The sequence below is a fragment of the Thermobia domestica genome, chromosome 4 (genome assembly GCF_964235325.1).
Source record: "Thermobia domestica chromosome 4, izTheDome1.hap1.1, whole genome shotgun sequence".
Lineage (NCBI taxonomy): Eukaryota > Metazoa > Arthropoda > Insecta > Zygentoma > Lepismatidae > Thermobia > Thermobia domestica.
The window spans coordinates 226,474,927-226,499,728 of record NC_137457.1 but is presented as its reverse complement, the minus strand read 5'-3'; the positions used below and the strand labels follow the sequence as shown (position 1 = coordinate 226,499,728).

The 24,802-nt window shown below is 35.8% G+C and overlaps 1 protein-coding gene across 1 annotated transcript in view; it reads right to left on the bottom strand.

Annotated features, from left to right (window-relative positions):
- LOC145683884 (cubilin-like) overlaps positions 1 to 24,802 on the bottom strand; it is a 1,291,374-nt gene that overhangs the window by 1,149,062 nt on the left and 117,510 nt on the right. Inside the window, exons 3-6 of the mRNA XM_081755522.1 lie at positions 16,982 to 17,111; positions 14,574 to 14,732; positions 6,783 to 6,839; positions 3,509 to 3,649 (exon numbers count right to left, since the gene is read on the bottom strand). Of these exons, the coding sequence (XP_081611648.1) occupies positions 3,509 to 3,649; positions 6,783 to 6,839; positions 14,574 to 14,732; positions 16,982 to 17,111 (487 nt within the window). The remainder of the gene's footprint in view (positions 1 to 3,508; positions 3,650 to 6,782; positions 6,840 to 14,573; positions 14,733 to 16,981; positions 17,112 to 24,802) is intronic.

The window sequence follows — 24,802 nt, the reverse complement described above, 5'->3', positions numbered from 1 at the left end:
AGCTGTGTAACAAGGTCACGATTTGGACCTAGTTACATAAAACAATTCTTAACAAAATTACAGAGGCCTAAAAACTAGCACACAGCTTTCGTCGATTTTGGAGTGGGATTTCGTCGATTCGGACTCTCCATTGACTTTAAAAATCGGTCTGAAATCTGGTACCCTAACGAGATATTCACTTCAAAGACCTAAAATTTCTTGAAATAAAAATTCAGACTTGTCTATTGATATTCTGAGTCCAGGTTTCCTTAGGCGTTTAGAAAGACTTACTAAAATTTCAATAATTCAGCCCTGAGTATCTCTGTAAACGTACAAACCGCATTCCTATACTTTCAGGTTGAGGGTTTGCTAAAAGCCACTGACACGAATCTATTAAAATAGATTTATTATTTACAAAATCCTGTGTGTGGCACAACACTGAAGAGACCCAAGTGACGGAAAAGGAAAGGCAAAGTATGGACGTGAATCTGGTCTTAATTCACTATTAAAATATGCCGACGAAACGTCTAAATTTTGCGTACCATACGTGACCGGCCATAGTTGAAATTACGTCATGAATGTAGGAAATACAAGAGAACGACGAACGACTTTGGTATTCAGTAATCTCATATCCGCTATCTTCCTCAATTTTTCTCATGGTTTTATTAAAAATAACACTGGTGAGTTGAAAGGGGAACATGACGGTTCCACCACAACTTGCTATGTCAGTGTATTCATATATTCACGAACTTTAGCTTCCAATTATTTCGGAGTTTCATATTGTTTGCGTGGAGTAGGAAGTTCTTACTTTAATTGTACCTTGTATCGACATTTTCTCGCGCATCTCATTCAGTTAGTGTTCCAAGTGAAGATATGGTAAATTCGAAACACTAATCTAGTACATCCTGTAGATATTTTGAACTTACTTTTCACCAATTTTTAACCTTGATGCGACAAAAAGCCGTTGCCTTCTTTTAAAATCCTTGATTTATATAATTATCATCTTCCAATGGCGTAATAATATCCATAAGATCAATATGCACATCTTCAGCTTTTCCCAAAACTAAATTTGCATTTAAAATAATTTTATGTGCTAACAGATTTATTATCTCTCAATAGCTGGAGAGTCTTTCAAGACAAGAACACGAGGAATCAAAATTTCTAATATTTTTTTGGCAATTCTTAGTTTGGCTCCAATATAATTTCTTTATTTGACTATGATTGCTTTAATTTCAACGAAATAATAACCTTAGATCTTCTAGCAACACATATCTTTTTATTACAACATACTTAGGTGTTACTGCATCCACAATCAAAATAGACATAATTTTACACTTTATGCTCCCTATTTATGTCTATTTCTGCATTCTTATGTGGTAAATCATGTCTAGTTAGAGTTAAAAGATTTTTTGCTAAGCACAACTTAAATTAGCTTGGTGAAAAATTAAGAAGTCATTCCCAACTAACATTTTGGATTAAAATGTTCCAGCACTTGAAATTTACGGTGAAAAGTCCTTTCGTTAATAGAAAACTTGGTAATCGCTAAATGATTTGTGACAACTGGTTTTGAGATACTCCTAGTGTCTTACTGTTAGTCTGACCTTCAATAAGCTTTATATTTCTAGATAACAATAGCTTTTCTGTAATACTAGTTCTGGAAAATGAATCACCAATCGCTTGTATTATTTTTGAATTTACACCTACAGGAAACTTCACTGTTTCATTTTCTGTATTTAAAGAAGCTTGAAACAATCCTTGTTTCATATTCTTAGTTTCTGCACTCGGTTCATTACATGTAATTATTTCATCACTCTGTTGACGGTTTTGATTATTACTGTTTACACTCCTTTTTCTCCGAATATGTACCGTTGCCATGAGCAGATATATTTAGATTATAACTTTTGGCTCCATTGGAATTCGAATCCTGAATATTTAGACTCGCTGGTAATAAATGTTGTGGGAAACCCTGCTATACTGGCATCATCTGTGGAACCCACGCTGTTCTCTGTTCACATAATTTGTGTTGGTGGCTAAGGGAACATGCCAAGTTTAATACATATTAGACGTGTATGAAATTACGTATGAAATTACTTAGATTTTTATTTCTAAAATTGCTTCTTCCTCTAGCTTGGCTGCCTCTATGTGAACTCCCTCCATAGTTATTTTGTGAATTATAATTATTCTGCCTATTATTTCCCATATATTCCCTAAAATTAGCGCAGCTATTTCCTGCATTAAAACTTCTTCCATCTTGATTAGCATAACAATTGCGTAATCTATTCTGCTGAATTACTTGAGCATTCGTGCGGTTTTTGTGTTTCTTCGCCACCTTATTTTTTTTACATATTTTTTCTAATTATGTAAAATCTAAGATAATTTTTACGTTAGTCAAGACATAATGGATTGATCTATAGTACCAGTGAAAGACTATTTTATTTTTAAACTTACAGTCTGAGTATTTACAAAATGCCGTAGGTATACTAAAATAAATCATCATTTCTCGATTATTATTTTTTTTTGGCATAGTACACTAAGATGATAATTTAAGTTTACCCACAGTTTGATTAGATATATATCAATTCTTATATTCTAGGGCTCTCAGACGTCCCAAGTATATAACATTTGTAACCGTGTATTGTTCAAAGCACCAAATGTCCCGGTTTTTCTCTAAGACATAAGTTAATATTAAGCGTGTGATATTCATAAAAATACCGCTTTTATCAAATCTGGAAGAATGAGAGAGAAATCGTAGCTGATCATTAATGTTGTTGTGATCATATAATAATAGTAATGTTATTTCTTTTCGTAAATTATGGCATCTCAACTAATATTTTGACACTTTCAGTTGATCGCAATCATCACTAGCGATTCCAAATTAAGATAGACTACTTATTTGTTGATCACAATTCTCACAGGTCGTAATTGTCTCTACTCTAATTGATTTGTACAGTCATTTCTATTAATGTTAAATTAAAGTGTTACTAACACTCGAATTTATTGATGTAGCTGTAACTGAAGCAAATTTTGATTCTTTACCGCCTCAATTATTTCATTATGTTCCTTTTAATATTACAAGAGGATGGCCAAATGTTGCATTTTAAATTAGATTGTGTCTTTTTTTCAGAAAGTTGTCCAATGTCTCGAGAAAAACGGAAACGGAACGCAAAATGTCACTTTTTCTTTACCAAGAAAAACTTTCCGCTTTTGGCTTCTAGTTACGTAATATATTATGATAGTTTTGTGAATTCTTATACCCCGCAGTTGAGTTTATATTTGGAAAGCTTTAGAAATTTTGTGAAAAATTTTCAAATATGCAAAGAGATAGCTCCGAAGTAAAGTCTATCTTCCGTTATTAGATAACTTTCCGTTGGTAGGTAGATGATTACGTGTAGCTCCCTCACTGGCATAACAATGACTATACCGAAGTGGTTTGTCAAATTATGCCGATTTACTGAGTATCTCGTTTTCGTGGTTTCTACATCAGGTCATCATATATTGTAATAACGTTGCAATATCAAATTACACTCACCTCCCAATTCGGTGGACAGCGACAGATGAAACCATTGTACACATCTTCACAAGTTCCACCGTTTCTGCACGGATTACTGGAACATTCGTTTGTACCTAGTAATGTTGTCAGACGCTTGATTGTTATATTTAATTTTGTAACCTAAAAAGTAAAAAAGAAAGATATAGCTCATGGTAAATATTGAGTTTGCTTACGACATATATGATTCGTAAAATACGGGAATAAAGTAGAAATGAAAGTACCCTTCGTCAAATATCCTACTAAATGAATAGTTGGATTTTCATTTGTCTTAATCACAGAGCTTTGCCCAGTCTCCTCGAATTCAGGGGAAATCTAAAACTCTAGGAAACCATATTCTGCAACATTTTTCTATGGATGGCTTTCCCAATTTCAAACAAAACTTCGTTGAAATCCTCTGTTCCATGCTAGTAACACAACCGAGTTCCTGCTTAGTATGTAGAACTATCGAACTCTTATTGTTCGACTGCTGGCTGGAGTGTCTTGAAACTTACTCCAAACACTCGACAGATATGTGCGCTTACGGCGCTATTGTCGTTCTCCTCATGGACCCTTGTCTCTAGTGGCAGGAACTTTCATCTGGGAAACTTTATTTTCATACTGTGTTATTCGTTTGTGTTGCAATGTTTTTATATGTAAGACTCATGAAGTATTTTTTGCAATTCACCACAATACCCTATAATTGTATTACACAGAAAATAATTTAAAGGTAAAATAAGTTTCAAATGGTTGGCAACTTACCTTGAGCAAACTTAAGTACGAGGACCACTTGCACAGACTAGTGTTAACATGCCACTGAGATAGAAAACAAATGTAAAAATCCAAGTATTTTCAACCTCTAAAAATGTAGTATTTCAATATTATTTTCTAAAATACATTAAAATCTCAATAATTTTTTTCTTCTTTTCTAATGTTGTCCAGATACAACTTCTGGATACTTTCATAGCCCTTCTTATTGGCCTATCTATCTTGTGTCCCTTTCGCGCACGTGGTCCCAGTTTCAGTTCCCCTTGAAAAAGCATCCAATTCACTACAATGATTCAGGTTCCATTTTAAACCGTAAGTCTAGTCCTACATAACTTCGCTGCTGAGAAAGATGTAAATACGAGGAGCATGCCGAAACTTTTAGATACTAAAATTCAAATAGTGTTGTTGTTGTACTGAAACGTATCAGTTTAAAAGCGTATGCTCTATAATGGTGAAAGGTATAAATGCAAGGCTGCATACTTGTTTGTTTGAAACTTAAAAGGCTAGAAATGTAAGTTAATTTGTGCCTAGTAGTTGACAAAATGGAGCTCGAGAAATGATTTCTATGCAAAAATCTTTTGCGATTTTAAGTATGGACTTTACACAAGAGATGTGCCATGATTGTTCAGAAAAGTGTTTTGGGAACCCTGGTTCTTCACGCGCAACAATTTCGATTGGTTTACAGAATTTAAACACGGTCGACAAAGCCTGACATATAAGCCTCGCTCTGGGGCCTAGCACCGAAGTTACGGATGAAAATGTCGCAGCAGTAAGATGTCTTGTGAAAGAGGGTCGTCATATCGCATATGAAGAGCTCTGTTAACCTTAAAGATTAAATCAACTGCAGTCTAGTCCATAATAAAAGATTATCTCGGTCTTTCCAAGCATTGCAGTCGCTGGGTCTCACATATGTTTACGCCTGAACAAAACGATGACCGCGTTAAGTGGTGCCGCTATATGGTTAAAAGGTTTTCGTATAGATCATGTAAAGACGTTTATAATATCGTCACAGATCACAAACATTGATTTGCAAGTATGACTGAGCAACAAAACAGCAGTCGACAGTATCTATGGTGATTTCAAAATGAAACTTCACCTTCGAAAGTTAAACGATAACAGAGTGTGGTTAAAGTTATGGTGGTATCTTTTTCTGTAAGATAGCCCATGTAGCAACTATACAGTTAGATGATCGACGTACAGTAACAAAAGAGTGGCAGGCTACTAATTGTCTTCCGAGTGTCTCTGAAGCTTGGAGATCTGCCCACCGAAAGTCCTCACTGACTCGCTTTCTTCTTTATCACGACAATGCACTTCTACATACAGCAGCGAAAACTTTGGAGCTTCTACAGGAAAGTGAAGTCTCTATTCTACCGCATCGGTTTACTCTCCATATTTAGCTTGGTATGACTATGCCTTCTTCCCAAAACTCAAGAAAAAGCTTAGCAACTTATAATAATGAAATTCTGATATTCAAAAAAATGTTTCTCAATATTTGACCCGGAGTTTTTAAAAATGCAAAAGTGTATTGATGCTTGTAGAACTATTTTGAGAAATTGCAAAAGTATTTATAGTATCTAGAGTAACTAATAATATCTAGTAGGAGTATCTAAAAACTTTCGGCATGCCACTCGTACAAATCAAAGAATATTTTCCTAATAAGTAGATATCTTAAATCGACATCAGCAATATTTTCTTTCTTTATTAATTAAAAGCAAACTACTTTATTTTAATTCGTTTCTGAAAAGTCATAACTTCTAAATTTTGTTTTAATATTGTGGAAAGTTATACTTGATGTATTTCTTTAAAGAAATATTCGTTATACGATGCATTGTCCGAGTGTTATTTACCTCTTACGTTAGATTTTTTTTTTACGTAGAACCTACATAATTTACTGTTTTTTAAAATGTACAAAATTAGATTTCAGTCTTCTTTCCCTTTTTTCAAAAAAATAGATATCTACTTTGATACATTTTGACAAAATTACTGTATTATCTGTAATATCTGCATAATAAATTTTTAAGAACTTTTCTATATTCAGGATGAAATGAGTCAACCGTGTGATGTTCATATCATACGAGTACTTGTAATATACTTATTCTATTGCAAATGAAAATTGGCATTTCCTCATTAGAAAAATTGAAGTAAAACTTCTTTTATCGATTACTAATATTGTACTTTACGCAAAGTAAATTAATTATTTGAACATTAAAAATATTAAGTATATTATTTGTATACATTTTTACAACTATATTATTTCCAGTAGAAACAATACAAGAAACTAAATTGTGCTTCATTTTGTGAAGTTAGTTTGTTTCTGCTTCAAAATGCATCTAAAACAATTCCTGACATGTACATTGTAAGTACTTGTATTTGCATCTAAATACTTGTTGGCAAAATTATCTGTACTTGCAACCATCGATAATATATTACGTTGCAAGTGTCGTGCGTTTGTATGTATATACGAGGTATAAAGTCATAAGGAATGAACCTATTTCAAATTATTACTTACCCTTATCGACAGCCTCCTTATTTGTCTTTGCAGATTTCGATAATCGTTACTCCTCCTCTGTAAATAAAAGTAAACTTCTTTCATACAAATTATATAATTAATGCTGATGTACTAATATTTTATTCACCTCAAAGATATACCAGATAGCTCAAAAATAAATGGGAGTTTTTATAAAGCACATTACTATTAAGGTTTGTAGGAAAAAAATATATTTCATTCATCCAAAATAGCATTTAACGGTATGTGTATATGGATATGAAAGACAAATACTTCATATATACATGTTTGACACATATTTCCTAGTATGTGTTATTTTAGGCAGTATGATTAATGTATAGACATATTTTACTCATATATTACACTTTAATAAAATCTTGTGGTACTTCTTGGTTGTATCTAGATCAACTGGAATGAAATAGAAAATTACAGTAAAGCTTAAACTGTAGCACATTGGTGGGTCATATTATGGTCTCTACCACCAGAGGCGCCGAATTTGGGGGGCAGGGCACTTTTGGCCCCCAATATTTAAAGGTGGGGTCCTCGCCCCCAATACAATCCAGTTGAGGAAGAATTACCAAAAAGGAGCAAGAATTTCTGTCGTAAATTACGTCGTGCCTTTAATTCAATATTAGGAACAGCCTTCTTATTCGATAAAAAGGCACCGTTTTCAAGGCGTTTAACCTTTTTAGGATTTCCACTTTTTGAGGTAAATTTTAGACTTTCACTCAAACAGCTACTGCTTCCTTACTATTTATCGTAGGATCGTGGTTCATACCTCGTTTTTCTCAGGATAGATCATACTTTCCAACGGCACCACTCTCTTTTCCGTATTATACACCAGAAATAAGAAAATTGAAAGAAAATTATTAATTTTTCGAAAAAATTTAAATTTTTGTGCCCCTCTGGCCCGTGCCTGGGTTTACCTAGGGATCTGAATCTTTAAAAAAAATCTTGTTATATACATAATACGTGCGCAAAAGTCCGTTCTTGTATCTTGAAAACTGAGGTCGGGAGAAATTTTTGAAAGTCTGAAGGTGACCCATCTTTTCATATATGTATATAAATAGAGGAAGTTCGGGTATTATGGAATAGTCGGATAATATGGAATACCTCATTAGCTCGCCTGTGATGTGTTACTTCCAAGCGGAGAGGAAAGAAACTATTACCTCACGTCCCCATGATGCTCTACTGTCAGTCTTACAGGTAAGTGGTTTACAACCTGTATTTTCCTATTGAAATGTAATAAAACAACAATTCTTTATTTACTATGACGTTGGATATACAGAGTGGTAGTTTGATAAGCGCCATTATCCTATACGCCTTCGAATGCGTTTAACAGCTCTTTCGTTTCCAAGCTGGCGTGGAGGGTAATATGGAATACCCGCAAAAAAAAAAAGCATGGTATTCCGTATTCCGTATGGTATTCCGATTACAAAAATATATATCGGTATTGGGCAATTAAACATACATTTATGTTGACAACAATGCTAAGTGTATTTTTTATTACAGCAAATTTTCTGATGATACAAGGGGTGAGCTTGGGTCCAGCGTTCATCGTGTTCAATGTGAGCACACAATGACTGTGCCTATCCTGAAGCAGACTATTATATTTATGACTTTTGCAAGTAATCACTATCAGTTATGGCTTGGCATTCAGAATTTTCATATATTGTCACTATATTTATTGTATGTTCAACAGAAAACTTTTTCTTTTCTATATAGCATTTGTATTCCATATTACCCGACTATTTCATATTACCCTCCAAAGTGGTTTCTTTACAAATTACAAATTTTACCTACCCCTGTAACGAAACTTCTTTATCAAGATATACATAAATAAAGCCAAATATGTAAGGCGTATACTTGTTTTCGTTTTTGTTTCAATGTGCAATTATAAACTGAGTTACAAGCGAAACAAAAATGGCATTCCATAATACCCGAACTTCCTCTATATATACCTAGGTATAAAACATTTTAAAAGAATGTACTGCGTCATTTCTATTTATCCTAGAGTCATGGTTCAAACGCCATTTTCTTCAGTATAATAAGCCCTTTCCAATGGTATCACTCACATGTCCGTATCATACACCTAAACCAGATAATTAGAGAAAAACTCGGAAGCATTTTTGCAAATCCAACCAAAACATTTTGCACCTCTGGCCTAGGCCTGGGTTGACGTAGGGATCTGATTTTTTTTTTCTAAAACTATATTGTTATGTACGTAATACGTGTGCAAAATTCCAAACTTGTATTTTAAATACAAAGGGCAGAAAAATTGTTGAAAATCTGAATTTAAGCTCTCTCTCTTTATACACACACATACGTATATACTTATTATAAAAATTTACTTCGCCATTACTATTTAGCTTAAACGTTATTTTCTTCAGTATAACAAACCCTTTCCAACGGTGCCACACACATGTACGTATCGTATTCCTGAATCGGAAAAATCGGGAAAACTCAATTTTTTTCTGAAAAATTATCCCCTCGGAACATTTGCGGCCCTCGTGCCCGGACTCGGCTTCACGTAGAGATCTCAAAAATATTTGAGAAATATCAAAGGTGCATACAATTCCCATCTGATATCGTGAAAACTACAGGCGTGAAAAATGTTTGAAATTTGTCTTAAGAAAAAGTAAAAAGACACGTCCTTCCGCACCCACTTGCCGCAGCCAAGTTGACCATCTGGTTCCAAAACGCATCTGGGGTGTTCTTTGGTCCATCCTTGACTTGACTAATAAAAAAACGACTTAAGTACCTGTTATAGAACTTAAATAATAGGTAAAAGACGCCATAGTAACAAAAGTTACCAAAAATCCTAAAAGAGTTAATAAAGCACTGAAGCTTCAACCAACACTATGGTAACACTGATATGAGAAGTGAAGATCAATGTGGTGCAGCGAAGTTCCTAGAATTTGAACTTGAATTTGTTTTAATGCCTTTAGACTAATTTGACTTTGGTCCTGAATTTAGCAGCGGAGGAGATGCAGCAGACCGAGATCTGAAGGGAAGGGGGCCTTTATCTAGCAGTTGATAGAAAACGGCTGAATATGATTATATGTTTTGCCCCCCCCCCCCCCCAATATTTTCTTCAAGTTGGCGCCTATGTCTACCACTTTGTGATACCGTGCTTTGCTTAGAAAAATGTACTAAATGTTCTAATTAATAATAAACAATGATCGCTGTATGAAACATATTCATTCCTTTCTGTACCTATACCTAATTTGAGACCTTTCCTACACTTGGTGTAACTTGCCATCTTAATGTGGCTACTGTCACTAATCTTCCGTAGATTTGTTATCAATTACTTCGAAATTTTCTACAGAATTATAAATCTCCCTTCATACATAATTAAAATAATACAAACTTTAGCTTTTAAGGCAATTAAGCAAGGTCACTGCAGTTGAGGAACAAGTAAATGGGTTATAATAGCCTTGATTTGAGATTGCTATACCTAAGTATATGTATAACTTAAATGTAGAAAAGATGTATCATTTTCTCCTTTAAATCTCTCTGTACAGCGATAAGCCGCACAAGAAATTGAGACTTTCTTCCTCCAAACAAACACCATTTAACACACAATCCTATACAAAGCAGTTTTTTGTCATAGATTAGTACAGTTGATGGGGCTACGCGTTTGCAGCGCCAATTGAGCATCTAGTTGTTAGTTTAGTAGCTCTATGATAAAACTGCTTTCCATATTAATCTTCATAGAGCAAATACGACATTATATAAAAACGAAAGCTAGAAACTAGTTTTGAAATACATTCGACTGCTCAAAAAAAATATTCCATGTCCAAACTTATCGCATTCAATCTTTTCTTTCTTCAACAAATTAATTTTATTGCGATAACGTTTTCTTTGCTATCATTTTTCAGAAAGTTATAAACATAGGTATTCTCGCAGCAGGTGACCTACGCTCATGAACCACGAATAGAACCTGAGAAATTGATTTTTAAACAAGACGAAAACCAACATTACATAAATTATTATATATATTAAATATACATACGCATACTTTTTCTTACAAACAACCACCACATTAGAGAATTTCACATATCAAGATCAAAAATGACACATTCAATAGAGGGGCCGCGGTGGCTCAATGGTAGAGCGTTCACCTCTGGTGCTAGGGGTCCCGGGCTCTATCCCAGCTCCCACCAAGTGAACTTTGTGGTGGACAAACACCGTGTGCGTGGGTTTTCTCGGGGTTCTCCCGTTTCCTCCCACCTTCTTCATTCCACCATTTCATTCATTACTCATCATCACCGTCTCCTTTAGCCTTCGGCATAACCGTGAGACGTAAAACTCAAAGATTTTTTTCACATTCAATAGAAATGGTTAGTAAATTGTTTTATAACATTATCCATGTGTGCTGCATCTTGGAACTGGGGGTAGGGGGTAAAGGGACTTGAGTCCTTCAGAATCTGAACACTGGGTCTTTGCTTGGATATAGCACAATGAAACTCATATATCTGAATGGGTTCTAAAAGTTAAACATAAAACGGTGCCGCTGACATTACTGATCTGTTTTGCCAATGATTGACATTTTTGACATTTCTTCTTCTTGCTACTCCTATACTCTTCCTGCTGCCCATTGGCTTTATACGTTTCCACTAATAACTTCCATCATTTTATCACTAGACTAGCTTCACTTGGTATATTATTTTAAACGTGTGGTTATAAGGCCTACTTGGATTCCTACTTGGATACTTTAATACAGATTGTTCGATTGAAATTGTACGGTAGAATTCTGCAGCTGTTATTTTGATGGAACTGTTCACAATAGGTAAAGGATTGGTGGGAGGGGCGAGTTGCATGGCAGAGGATAGATAGCTGGCGAACCTCAAACGACGAAATGGTGGTCCACCGAAGGCTGCTGTGGGTCTCCAACGTAATTACACTTACACCATCAATTACACTTACATCCTACTTTGAGTCCATGATTATCCCATCAATGCACTCACACACACTCTCTCTCTCTCTATCTATCTATCTATCTATCTATCTATCTATCTCCATGCTTTTCTATTCTTAACTTTCTAAAACCGGGTTCGAACTACCAACCGCATGATCAATAACAGTATTTTTACTCTCTCGGCTTGTTCTATACTATCCCTGAAATGTTACTCAACGCATGTATTTAAGAATATAACACTTGAAAATTTCTTATCTTAAGTAAAAGTATTCTAAGTTACTGCCTAGATTTAAAATCTATGTAACTTGTATATGTTGTAGATCATTTCCCGATCTCTCTACCAAAATCCATTTTAACATTTTCCCCTATCACCTTAACTACGTATAACGAAAAATTCCACCTGTCGAGTCCAAATTCAATGTAGCACCGCTAAATGTCCAGGTACATCCTACTGAACGAACTTATACAAACTTTAATATCATAAATAATACATAACATTCACCAAGACATATGAATAATTAACAAGCGCAAAGCGAACATGGCTGACCTAAACTTTAGGAACAATTCGGTGAATCTGATTGCAATCCACTGTTACAGTACCACCTCCTGGTCGGAAAAGGCTAACCGCACTCTATCCGGCTTCGGTGCGAACATCAAATCGAGTCGCACCAGCGACAGCAGCTCAAATATCGAGACTCACCCAAATGGTACACTCTGGAGCGCAGTGACGTATCCTGAAAATTTGAACGTGTTTACCGCAGCTTATATTGTATATAGGATAAAATCTTTACAATCCACTAGCATTTCTCGAAAGCCTACATATTATAGTTTGATATTTTATAACGCGCATGCATAAGCAAGCAAGAGCGAGAAAATAAATTCCGAAGGGATGGTATATTTATTTTTATAAGGTGAAATATCTTGAAACTGACTTAGAAAACAGCTTTATACAGTGTAAATTTGAAATATTTTTTGTAGGGTTCCACTCACAACATTGTCTCTTGATAGACATTGAATACTATAAACCCGTTATCTCCTATCTTCTGAATAAACTATCAAAGTTAAGGTTAATTTCGAAGAGGCATGCTGACGCAGAAACGCTTAAATTGGGCATTGAAATATAGGATGCTAAGGAAAGGAGCTCTACCAACACAATGTATAGTCAACAAAGCTTTCAGTCACTTTTTTTAGTTTTCTCCTTAATTCTGTGGGAATATTGTATAGTGTTGGTTAATTGGGTCGAACGCACTACAGTAGTCTGATTCCCTTTTAAACATAGATCCTGTCTAGTTTGGTGGGTCTAATATACAGAAAGGGACCAAAGTAGTATCAAAATAACATATGAAAAGAAAAAATATTGCAATTTATAAGTATTATATTCTTTCCTTTACATTTTTGAAAACACACTGAGGAAATTTAACTACTGACTATAATAAAAATATATCTATTATATAAAAGAGAACGCACAAATCCTTTGTTAGCTCATCACGCTAATACGGCTGAACCAATTTCTTTTATTTTTGGGGGGTTATTAGGATTTGGACCCTAGATGGTTTTTATCATATCACTTTAATTTTCAATTACCAGTGTCTTGAGATAATTGACCATTCAAGTGTCCATTACGTACAAATCCTTTGTTAGTTCATCATAGGTATAAAAATAAACGTATTTATATGCAACCCGCATGACCGTGTCACTCGGCGGGTTAACATAAATGACAGGCGCTATAATGTTAACATTTACTGCAATTTGAAAGCGAAAAAGTAAAAATTATCTAAGTAACAAAGTTTATTGCGTTCCGGGGTGACCGCAGCGAAGCGGGGTGAACGCTGCTAGTTAACAATAAGTACACTTAATTTTGCGTTAACAGACACAACCGATTTTACGTTGTTTATTTATAGTTTGAAAAGTGTCATTCCGTACCAGCATTCGCAAAAATTGCAGAATATAACGCAGCGTCAATCAATTACAACTATTGTGTTTATCATCGCAAACCAAACGCATCGCATCCAAAACCGTTACGGAATGGGGTCCAAATGTTTCCCATCAGACCATCAAAATGTCTTCCCCCTCCATACGTTGACCAGAAGGTTGAGGTTCTCATAGACACTTAGTGGTCAACTTGCCTGATATTTAAGGTGTGTTGCCAACCCTAAACGCTATTTCGCGACTCGTGCGTTGATTCATACAGGATGCTTGCTAGCCGTTGCTGGTCGCTGCTTGTCTTGGATTGAAGCACGGAGAACATCGTGGAAGCAAAGTGGATATTTTGAAGTTATACTTTGAGAAATTTTCATAATAAATTATGCTTTAATTATATGTTTACCGGCGGTAAATGCGGTAACGTAAAGAAATCGCCCCTGTTCGAGTGGTCCTGCCGCCATTTGATAGAGGACTGAAAGCGCGTGGTCGCATTTGCTAATGGGAGAGTCGCAATTCCATAGTGGAGAAAGTTACATCACTACACTAGTCAGGTGATTTATACTAATAGCCAAGGACAATGAAAGGGTAGGTCATCTGTTGAGATAGATACGGCTCAGTAAGTCACTTGTTTCAGAATACCAAAATATAACAATTCAAAACCAGTGCAATGAGGCTGTGAAAAAGGCAGTGGCGGATCTAGGCCAGGGCCAGGGGGCCTTGTCCCCCCCCCAGTTTTTTGAGTGACAAAAATAATTTAAGCTATTACTTATATATTTTTGAAAGTTCATAGTTTATTATATGATATACCTATAATAGTCTGGTCTCTGAGTGGGCCCCCCAGTTTTTACCTTTCAGATCTGCCTCTGGGAAAAGGTGATTTTTTTATTAACATTTTCTCATTAAAATCGAAAAGTTAGCATATAGGCCTTACAACAATTAATTGTACGCACCACTGAGCTTAAGTTTTGTAACGTATTTTCCACGGAAGCTATTCTGTAAGTAAGTCCCCTGTTTCCAGTAACTGTAGAGGACAATCTCTCAACAGAACTCTGCAATTCTTCAAAAATGGTTCTCTTCATATGTTCAACATTTGCTGATGCATTTTTTGCCTGTAACAAAAAACGTAAATTTAAAGTTTCGATTTAAACAATCGTGCCACAAGTTGTAAAACGATACCAAAATAGTATTAAACATTGGATTTATGTAATTTTACAAATCTTTGGAGAAACAAATTGGCATTTTGTACTTATGAAGTATTATAGATTTTAAGCTATTTTATTACCGCAAAGACATGTTATGATTATTGCATAAAATGCTTTCTCCTATAGAATACTGCCCTAGAAAGTGTTTAGTTGTAAGTTGAATGGTAAGTAGTAGCTTATCCAAGAGTGAAACCCGATCTATTTTCTAAATTTTGTTCGACTATTCTGTTACCTGCTTTTTATACAAAATAATTTTAATTTCTTATTAATTCGGAAAAATTGCACGTCTTAGTGGAGAAATTACTCTGGAAAGTTTACACTAAACTCTATACCTTATTTATAATAAAATCTTTATTAATATATTTTGATGGCTTATATTCAACAAACCGATTAGATGTCAGGTTGTGTAAAATTAATTGACTCTTTAGAGGACAAAATTGACAGTACGTTTACTGCGATTTGATAATAACATTATTAAACCATATGCACCATATTCTTCTTTTATCTTTTGTCATGTTTAGAGCAACGCCTTAATCTTGTAGCATTTTTGTATTTTCTGTTCAGAAAAACTATAGTTAGGCATGTACAATTCAAAAGCTAGGCACTAAAATAGGTACCACAATCAAAGGTGAAGATAAATATTCAGTGATACCCGCAAACTGAAATTAAGTGACAAGTATTGTTCAAATAATATAGATGCACGCCTGATGATTGAAGAAAATGGTATTGCATTTTAAAGAAAATATTAAGTTCATTTCATGTATATCTAATAAATAATCATTTACAATACTTACAGTTAATTGCAGCAGTACAAAGTTTTTCAACAGTTTTACATAAAATAACCTGTTTCTGTTACTATACAGTGGGTACATTGAATCTCTCATTCAAGTTCTTTCAATGTCTGACTGGTCGTGAAACTTGTATGCGACCTAGTGTTGTCACCATAGTCTACGACAAAATTTCTGTTGATCAGATTCCTTACAGCTGTTTCTTTTGAATTGCTAGGTCCACTCCAGTCAACTGTCGACAGTAGAGGTCCGAATCTATCGTTCTGCCCGGCGCGGCGACAGTAGCTCGTGATACACGATGTCCTTCCAATCCCATCCCACCAAACGCACAGCATAACATTCCTGGCCGTCGGTGTAGGCTTTGTCACAGTTTGTGAAGCTTCTCATAGCATCAAATCTCGATCTCTTTCGCGCATTTTGTCGTAGGTTAACCACTTTTCATCACTTGTGATCAGCCGCTTTAGAAATAGTTCTAGTTTGGTACGTTCCAGTAGAGATTCGGAGATAGAAATTCGATCGGGTAAATGTTTTTGAGTCAGATTTTCTGGCACCCAACCGTCGAGCATCTTTTTGTAGCCAGCGTTCTCCAAATGGTATAACACTGTTGGTAATGAATGTACAGTTCTTTAGCAATATCAGACTGCTTGCATGCCACTCTTGCTCGACTCTTTCAGAATTTCATTCACTTTTGCTGATTGGTTGTGGATTGCAAGGAGCATCTTGGACATCGAAATTTTGAGAATAAAAGCGACTGAATCATCTTTTGACGGTCGCTTTCGATAACACATTTTTCCAATAAACAACACAAATTTCTTAGTGTGTATGTACACCTTTATCGAAATAAAATTGTAAAATATAGCACAGTTTTGCGGGGAGTTCACATTTCTTCATGGCGCAACGTAACGTTTGGTTAGAACCCCAACACTTTTTGCACATCTATTAGTGTCAACTATTAACTGCCAAATGACCTCAGGTCTGACCCACTGCGATTCAAATACCCTGAGATTTGGGACACTAATGTCATATTGTGTACGAAAGGCTCAATGGTTTGCCGAACAGATACGTAGCTACATACGGAACGAGTAAATCGAACCCTATGACCTCGAAACACTAACTTGTTGGTAATGCAGCTTAGAATGCATTAGTTTAAAAAAAGGCGATAGAAGAGCAAATTACGGAAAAAATCTATCACCATTATAGTAATTCTCTCAACTAGTCTTCTGTTGAATACATAACTGAAATATGAATACGCGTAAGTTACACTCAGAGTACCAAATGTTTAGTATTTGAAGTCGAAGCTTTTCAGCAGATATATAGCTGAAGAAATGACTCTCTTACACATGACTGACCACTCATAAAAGTACTTACCATATATGCTATGTGAACAAGATTGTCGCCATTTAGGTTGATGTAACCAGATCCTTTCGTTTTGAAAGTAATGTTGTGATTATCGGCTGTCATCAGAATTAAGTGACCATCACGTGTCATTATACGGGGTCTAGAGAGAAGAAATATATTTATAAAATACTGTATAAATGTTCAGAATATTCAATACAATGTAGCTAGCTATAAGAACTAAAGAGAGATCGAACATTTAGACCCCATAAATAGCTATCCAAATCTACGCTATTTATTTAGATACAAGATCTGTCCCAAAAGAAATTAGAACAATTGTGACCTATCAATCAGAAGAAACAGGGAGTAGGTCTAGGGAGTGGAGCAGTTGATATAAAATGCCATCCATACACTCAAATCCAATTCTGTTACCTGTACAAAATTACAGCTTTCAGTTTTTGGATTGCTAGAACGTCAGAAGGTGTTTCAGCGTTCCGCCGTAGTAGCAAATGAAGCGCAGTTTGAAGCAGCAATACACGACAACATTTTCTGTTGAGTAAATCGGTTACTAACACGCTACTAAGAAAGCCTATGGGAACGTCACATTATTGATTCATGTGGTATACGGCAGTCAAAGAAGGAAAAGAAGTAGTGGAGGTTGAACAACCCAACAACGTCCAGAACTCCCGGAAATACCTAGGTATAGTTAAGTGAAATCTGTGTTGGCTACTGATCGACATTTAATTATGAGGTTAATAGCAGTAATGGACGTGCCAAAATGAGATGTACATATAAGGAAATTTTTGGACGTAAAATATGGGAACCTTTCACAAATTATATAATTAGGACTATAGTCCCGGTCGACTTTTTTGCACTCTCAAACTCAAAGTCACCTTTACAGGACATTCTTTTCCAAGAGTTACAAAAGTCAGAGAACTGCGATGCGTCCTCTGTAAGTCATGACATATTAAGACTTCCTGATCTGGTACAAACAGTGGTAGCAATATTGAAATTGCTGTATTGGTGATCAAGGGTCTTATTTTGAAGAATATTTGGACTTATAGGTATTTCTTTTAAGTATTGGGACAAATTCTGTATCCTCATCTAACGTAAGTTATCCTTATTTTTAATTGTGCAAGATGTTTAGATTAAAAGAAATTGTTTTTGAACAAAATATCGTGATTTTACTTAAATATAATAATGACTATAACCTATTGTGTTCTCTAAAATTTGAAAGTAATATCAGGTTGCAATTAGTTACGAAACCTAAGCAAATAGAGTGGTGGCAAATCAAACTTACAATTGTTATAAGCAAGTTTCATAATGAGTAAAATATATTAAGAACTTCTTTGTGGTTACATGAGTAGCGTACACATCTTCCACGAGGAAGGCCTGCGTTCGATTCCTGATGCGAGCTCATGTGGTTCATATCCTACGTTAAGCTATAGGTACACATTTCATATAGCCTCATATAGTGGTGAAGTGGTGCTACACTCCAAATCAACCTATCAACCAATGAAGCAGTACAGAAAGAAAAGTTCTGACCAACACTCTTTTCGTGAGTTTTCTTGTTTTCTTACAAAAATTTCATGGATGTGCATTAAATTTATTATTATTATTATTATTTTAGGGAGCCTATGTTATCTGTAGTGTAGCTAACTTAAGATCTCTTCTTCTCATTACCACATTAACTGAAATGCTTGATTTCCTTCATTTCTATTTTGTAAGGCAACAGCACTTTCCCATCATCTTGGAAAAGAGCTGAAGTTCTAGCGTCACCCGAAACTCGTAATATCGTAAGTGTTCATGATTTTCGGCCAATTAGTATTTTACCTGCTCTTTCAAAGGCATTAGAATATATTATTAGTGATCAAATTCGAACCAATCTAATGAAATACAAAATGTTCGCTCTATTTCAATTACGCTTCAGAAAGTGCCATAGTACTGCGACTGCTCTTACTTACGTTACTGATGACTAGCACAGAATAGAAAGCAGTTAACTATGTTTACTCTTTTAGATTTCTCTAAACCTTTCCAATCAATTACACATAAGACCCTCTTCCATAAACTGGCGACGAAATTTAATTTCTTCAGTGATGCTGTGAAATGAGTTCAAAATTATCTACAGGGGCGACAGGAATTTTGTAACCGTACCCGATACTTCCTCTTCACTTCCGAATCTCACTCACGGTGACTTTCACGGAATCGTCCTTGGTACTCATCAATTCTCTCTGTACATAAATGGCCTTCCTTCTGTCCTACAATATTGTAAGTATCACTTATACGCAATGGTGTTATTCTAATTTGTTAACCACCGGTTCTGTATATAAAGTGGTATGACGAAATTAGGTAGCACTGCGAATCAGGCCCATGCTGGCCCACCTTTAAATTTGATCATCGGTAAATTTGAATAACTTCATCCATATTTTGAAGCTTCCTAGTGGGCATATGGTTTGCAAACGCGTTTTCGGCATGGAATACCAGGGTTCGATCCTCGATAGAAACCAGCGTGATTCAGAGTTTATGTTAAATAGCTAGTTGGTGTACGTCTTGGTGCTGAAAATGAATGATCGAATCAATTATTAATTTGCTTTAGAAACGATCGAAATTGAGTGCACGCTTGTTTCAATTGATCATGAAAATATAATTGTGTCCCTATTTTAAAAGTTATTTCGAGTAGTAAATATTATAAATATATATGAGAAACAAAACTAGTTAACTTTTCACTATTACCTAGTTTTTGTACACTTCTCAAATTACAATCTTTTAAGTTTGTAACCGAATGATTTTTACAGAGTCGATTGAGTGGAGGACAATGTGGCTCAAGGAGAGAGGGCTTATCTGTGGTGAAAGATGTCCCTGGTTTGATCACCGCCCACGCTAGTTTGTAGTGGAGAGCATCTTGTCCAAGAGTTTGCTCCGAGATCTCCCGTTTCCTCCTACATTCTCGTCATAATTCATTTTCATTAATTCATTCGTCTTCTTTAGGTTAGAGAGCAATGCCATGGGACGTAATACTAGGAATTGTATTTAATTTACATTACTCGAGAATTTAAAGCCTGGGGAATGATTTTGCGGCAACGAAAAGGGGTACAAAACAGTTTTACTGCCACTGCCGATGTGATTTTCCCGCTGTAGAACTCTAGAGCCGCCACTGCTCCAAACTATGGAAATTCAATACTGAAATTAGTAGTGGTAAATCTATTACTTCCCGTTGTATAGTACAGACATAAGACCAGAGATGGGACTTATTCCCGGGACGCTGAACCCGAATCTAAAAAGCCATTTCGGTCTACTTCTTAACGTTTTTGCAACATGAAGAAATATTTTAACTGGAAATGGCAGTAAATTTTTACTACTTCCGATTTGAGGAGAGTAATAAAGTCAGAGATAGACGTATTTTCTGGATACTTAATCTATTGCAGAAAACTGTTTCTCGATCTCTTACCGTTTCCGCTCTATACAAATTCATAGTTAAACTGGGAATACTAGTAAATTTCTACCACTTTCGGTTTCGGGAGAGATATGCGAGTGAAGATGGTACCTTTTTCCTCAAGCGTTAAATCGATTCTAAAATACCGCTTGTCGCTATCTGTTGCCGCTTTTGTTCTCAACATTGAAACCGGAAGAGGATCATTTCTATACCCCTTTTCACTTAAATAGATGGTCAGCGGATGACATAGAATGTATTTTGGGACTTTGAATCGATTGCAAGAAACCTATTCCCGATATCTCTTGCCGTTTTAGCTTTGATACCTGTAGACAGACAGATGAACATAGCACGTCCAACACTTAAGAATAACATAGTGTGGAAGCCTAAACTAGTGTTTAACAGATTACAAAGTTATTTTTTAATCAAGCAGATGTACAGTTATGTCCAAAATGATTGTCGCACATCTATAACTGTCTTGTTGTGATAATATAATCTGATAATGATTTTGCAAGGTATTTTTATAGGAAAAGAATTATAAATACGAAAATTAAAATGAGTGAAACAAAATGTTGCTAAATGGACAGGAAAAGTTTCTTTTCGTTATATTGTTCTTATTTACTGCTCTTTTGACATGAAATTTACCACATACATGTCTCTGCTCATTATACACATAATAACATTATAAGAAATACCGGGCGAAATCGTTATCAAATTGTATTAATACAACAACATTTATAAACATGCGACAATAATTTTAGGCATTATTTCACATATCTTAGAGGCTACGATCGCCAAAATCCTTGTAAGAAAATGTACACTTGATTTTAATTTACCCATAAGAAACAACACACTCGAGGGAAAAGTTGCTTTAAAAGTAATAAGGTCAGAATATTCTTAGGTTTCTTTTTTCAGTCAACGTAATATTTGTAACAAGGGAGTAAGCAGGAGGGGGAAATGGGGCCCTGGTTTCCCATGGTAAACGACTTCCTGCCTGCCCAAAAGGAGTTCGTTCCTTAGGTACTTATATATTTAAATATGTTTACTACAGCAAATAACGAATACTTATAATAGAACAAATAGAAGTACCAAATTTTCTCACCGAAAAAATAAGCTTTAATAAGCACTAAACCGGAAATTTGAATATTGTTAAAAAAAAAAAAAAAAAAAAAGTTGTCTTTTTCCTTTTAGAAGCAAAAGTTTCCAAAACATCGCATCACATGTTCTACGATTTTTATTATTAGTTTAATAATAAATTTCACGTTTCCAACTTATACGGATACTCACACTAAGTACTTTCTGAACAAAGAATCGAAAATTTCAATACTATAAATTGTCTTCCGTAAGACATGAATTTTTGAAAACACTGAAACACATTTTCGATTAATTTTAATTAGAAGTTTATGTGCCTGACTTCATAACCTCAACTAAAACAAATACTCGGAAGAGTTTTTCTATATAAAGATGCAGAAGTTTGAATATTTTAGAAATTTTCCCTTTTTCCATTAGCAGCCGAATTGTCGAAACATGTATTCTCTTATTTTTTAATTAAGAGGTAAAATCCCAAATTTCACACTTCTAAATTTAGTGAATCATTACATTTGGCAGTTTCACAATAAAGAATCGAAATTTGTAAGATAGAAATTGTCTCCTTTTCTTCGGAATTTTCGAAAAATGCTGAAACAAGTGTACAGTTATTTTTAATGACAAGCCCATGCCAAGTTTTATCTTCCTAATGTGAGACATTTCAATCTTGGAAAAAAGATTTGACACCCTTTTTTAACTTACCTTGAGACACGTATTTAAAAAAAAAAAAATTCTTCCTTATCCGTTGTTTTCCTGGTAAAACGGACTTCCTGCCCACATTTTATGTTTCTAGCTATAGTACGTAGTACAGACTTATGTTAATGAGTGAGTCACTTCAGGGGCGTCATTTAAGGGGGCAGGGAAGGGCATTTGCCCCCCCCCCCACTGAGTTTGAGATTTATATAGATTTTATCAATAGAGTAGTAGTAAATGAGTGAAAAACGCGAAATTTTACTTATATCGAAGGGTTCCCCCCCCCAAGCAAAATCTGAAATGACGCTCCTGAGTCACTTCTATACAGATACGAAAGGAAAATATCTAAACGACGTCAACACATTATAATAATTATAATGCAACGCAAATACCAGAGTCATTTAAGTCGAACTGGCAACACTGCTACGATTGGAGTATCGTGTGGGCAGGAGACAAATGACGAACGTAGTGAGTTCCATAGATGTGTACGAGTCAGTTTAACGCTGCTGCGGGCCCATATTACGATGTGTCTGGCGAGTAGACACTGTTAAAGTGATTGTTGTGTGAAATACCGCCCTAACGCTATGTTCACGCGTGCAGAACAGCGTGTGTTTATGAAACTCCAGGTGGCACGAGGTCGAAATGCTAAGACAATTCACAGAGGATTAGTAGAGGCTTGTGGTGAAGCTGCTCTACCGTATAGGACGGTGGCGAGATGGGTTACACCATTTCAGGCGGGACGACAGTCAACAGACAACATGCACGTTCGAAGGCATATGTGAACGGCTACGGACGAAATTCATCTTGCAAGACTACGGACACTGCTTGACGGTGATCGGCGCTGGACTTGTAGTGAATTGGCTCAGGAGCTGAACATTTCTTGCGGATAAATGTTTCGCATGCTAACACAAGATCTTGGCATGCGGAAAATTGCACCCAGATGGATACGCCATGCTCTGACCGAGGTTCAAAAGTGTCATACGTGGGAATGTGCACGCCTACACATTCAACGTTACAATGAGAAAGGTGATTACTTCTTGCACCACATTATTGCAAGTGACGAAACGTGGGGAAGATCCTACGAGCCTGAATTGAAACGTCAGTCGAGTGAATGGCGCCACCAAGAATCTCCACGACCGAAAAAGCTTAGGCAAGAGCCAGCAAACGAGAAGGTGATGATGATAATGTAATACGACCACGAAGGCATTATCCTGTCACATCAAATTCCACCGGGCGTTCCCGTCAATGCTGCATACTATGCTTCATATCTCAGTCACCATTTGCGATCAGCATTGCGGCGCTAGAGTCTGGACCAATTCTCCTACACGACAATGCCAGATACCATACAGCGAATCCAGTACAGACTCTGTTACGACAATGGGGTTGGGAGCTATTGGAGCACCCGTCATACTCCCCAGATGTGAGCCCCTGCAATTTTGATCTTTTCTCAAAAGTGAAAGGACCTCTCAGGAACAAACGTTTCAGAGACATTCCCAGGATTGTTCGTGCCTTAGGACGCTAAGACGCACTGTCAACACACTCTCACAAAGTGAGACCTTGACAATTATTCAACGGTTACCAGACATCTGGCGAAGGTTTCACAGGCTGGCAGAGACTACATCGAAGGACTGTAAGCTTCTTGAGGTGAGTAATTCACTACATTCCATTTCACAACTATGTTGCCACTTTGAGTTAAATGACCCTCGTAATTAGTGCAATAATGATCAGTGTCATACCCAGAAACGTCATTAATATTAATAATGACCATAACGAAGAAGTGTACTAATACACACACATACGCCAAGCATTATGTGGCGTCATCAGTGAAATGTGGTCCATGTGGTAGGCCAGAGTACTTCACGGGCGCTTGCAAAACGAAGTTTAGTCTTTTCTTGCCGTACACAGAGGTGAGGCGAATTGCAAGAGAGACAAATAAGAAATAAGTTACATTCTTTTCGGTTTTCTTTAGTTACACAGAATTGAAATACTGGTTAAATTTGCTAAACGGTAGTAACTTAAACCTCCCTGCGCTACAGCCATGAAAAGCTATGACCAGTCAGATGGCTCATGTTCAACTGAGTGATGAGGGCAAAGTGCATCGGTTCCCAGGCGCCATTATTTCTGGCTCTCTGGAGCGGAGTTCGATTCCTCTTTATTCAGGCAGTTCCGCAAGTCAATACCAGAAAATTGTAGTGGTCCCGGTCACGCACGCTAACAATGCAGCTAAACAGGAGCTAAATAATAATAATAATAATAATTATTATTATTATTATTATTATTATTGTTATTATTATTATTATTATTATTATTATTATTATTATTATTATTATTATTATTATTATTATTATTTAAACGTCCACTTTCGTTTTTAGTGCTCTCTATTCGCACGCGTAGATGGTAATTTTTGAAGTACATGGTTACGAAAAAGAGTTGAAAAATATGATTTGATTGATTTGATGTTTGAGTTTAGCATCCCTTTCAGCAACGAGGCAATACGAGACTTGGATTTGCCGCTTAAAGTGAGATCCGAACCACATGACTCCGGAATTGAGCCCGGGTCTCCCAAGAGAAAGGTGTATACGTTAACCGCTTAGCCATGTTGAAAAAGATGAAGAATACAGTATGTAACTAGTATGCTGAAATCT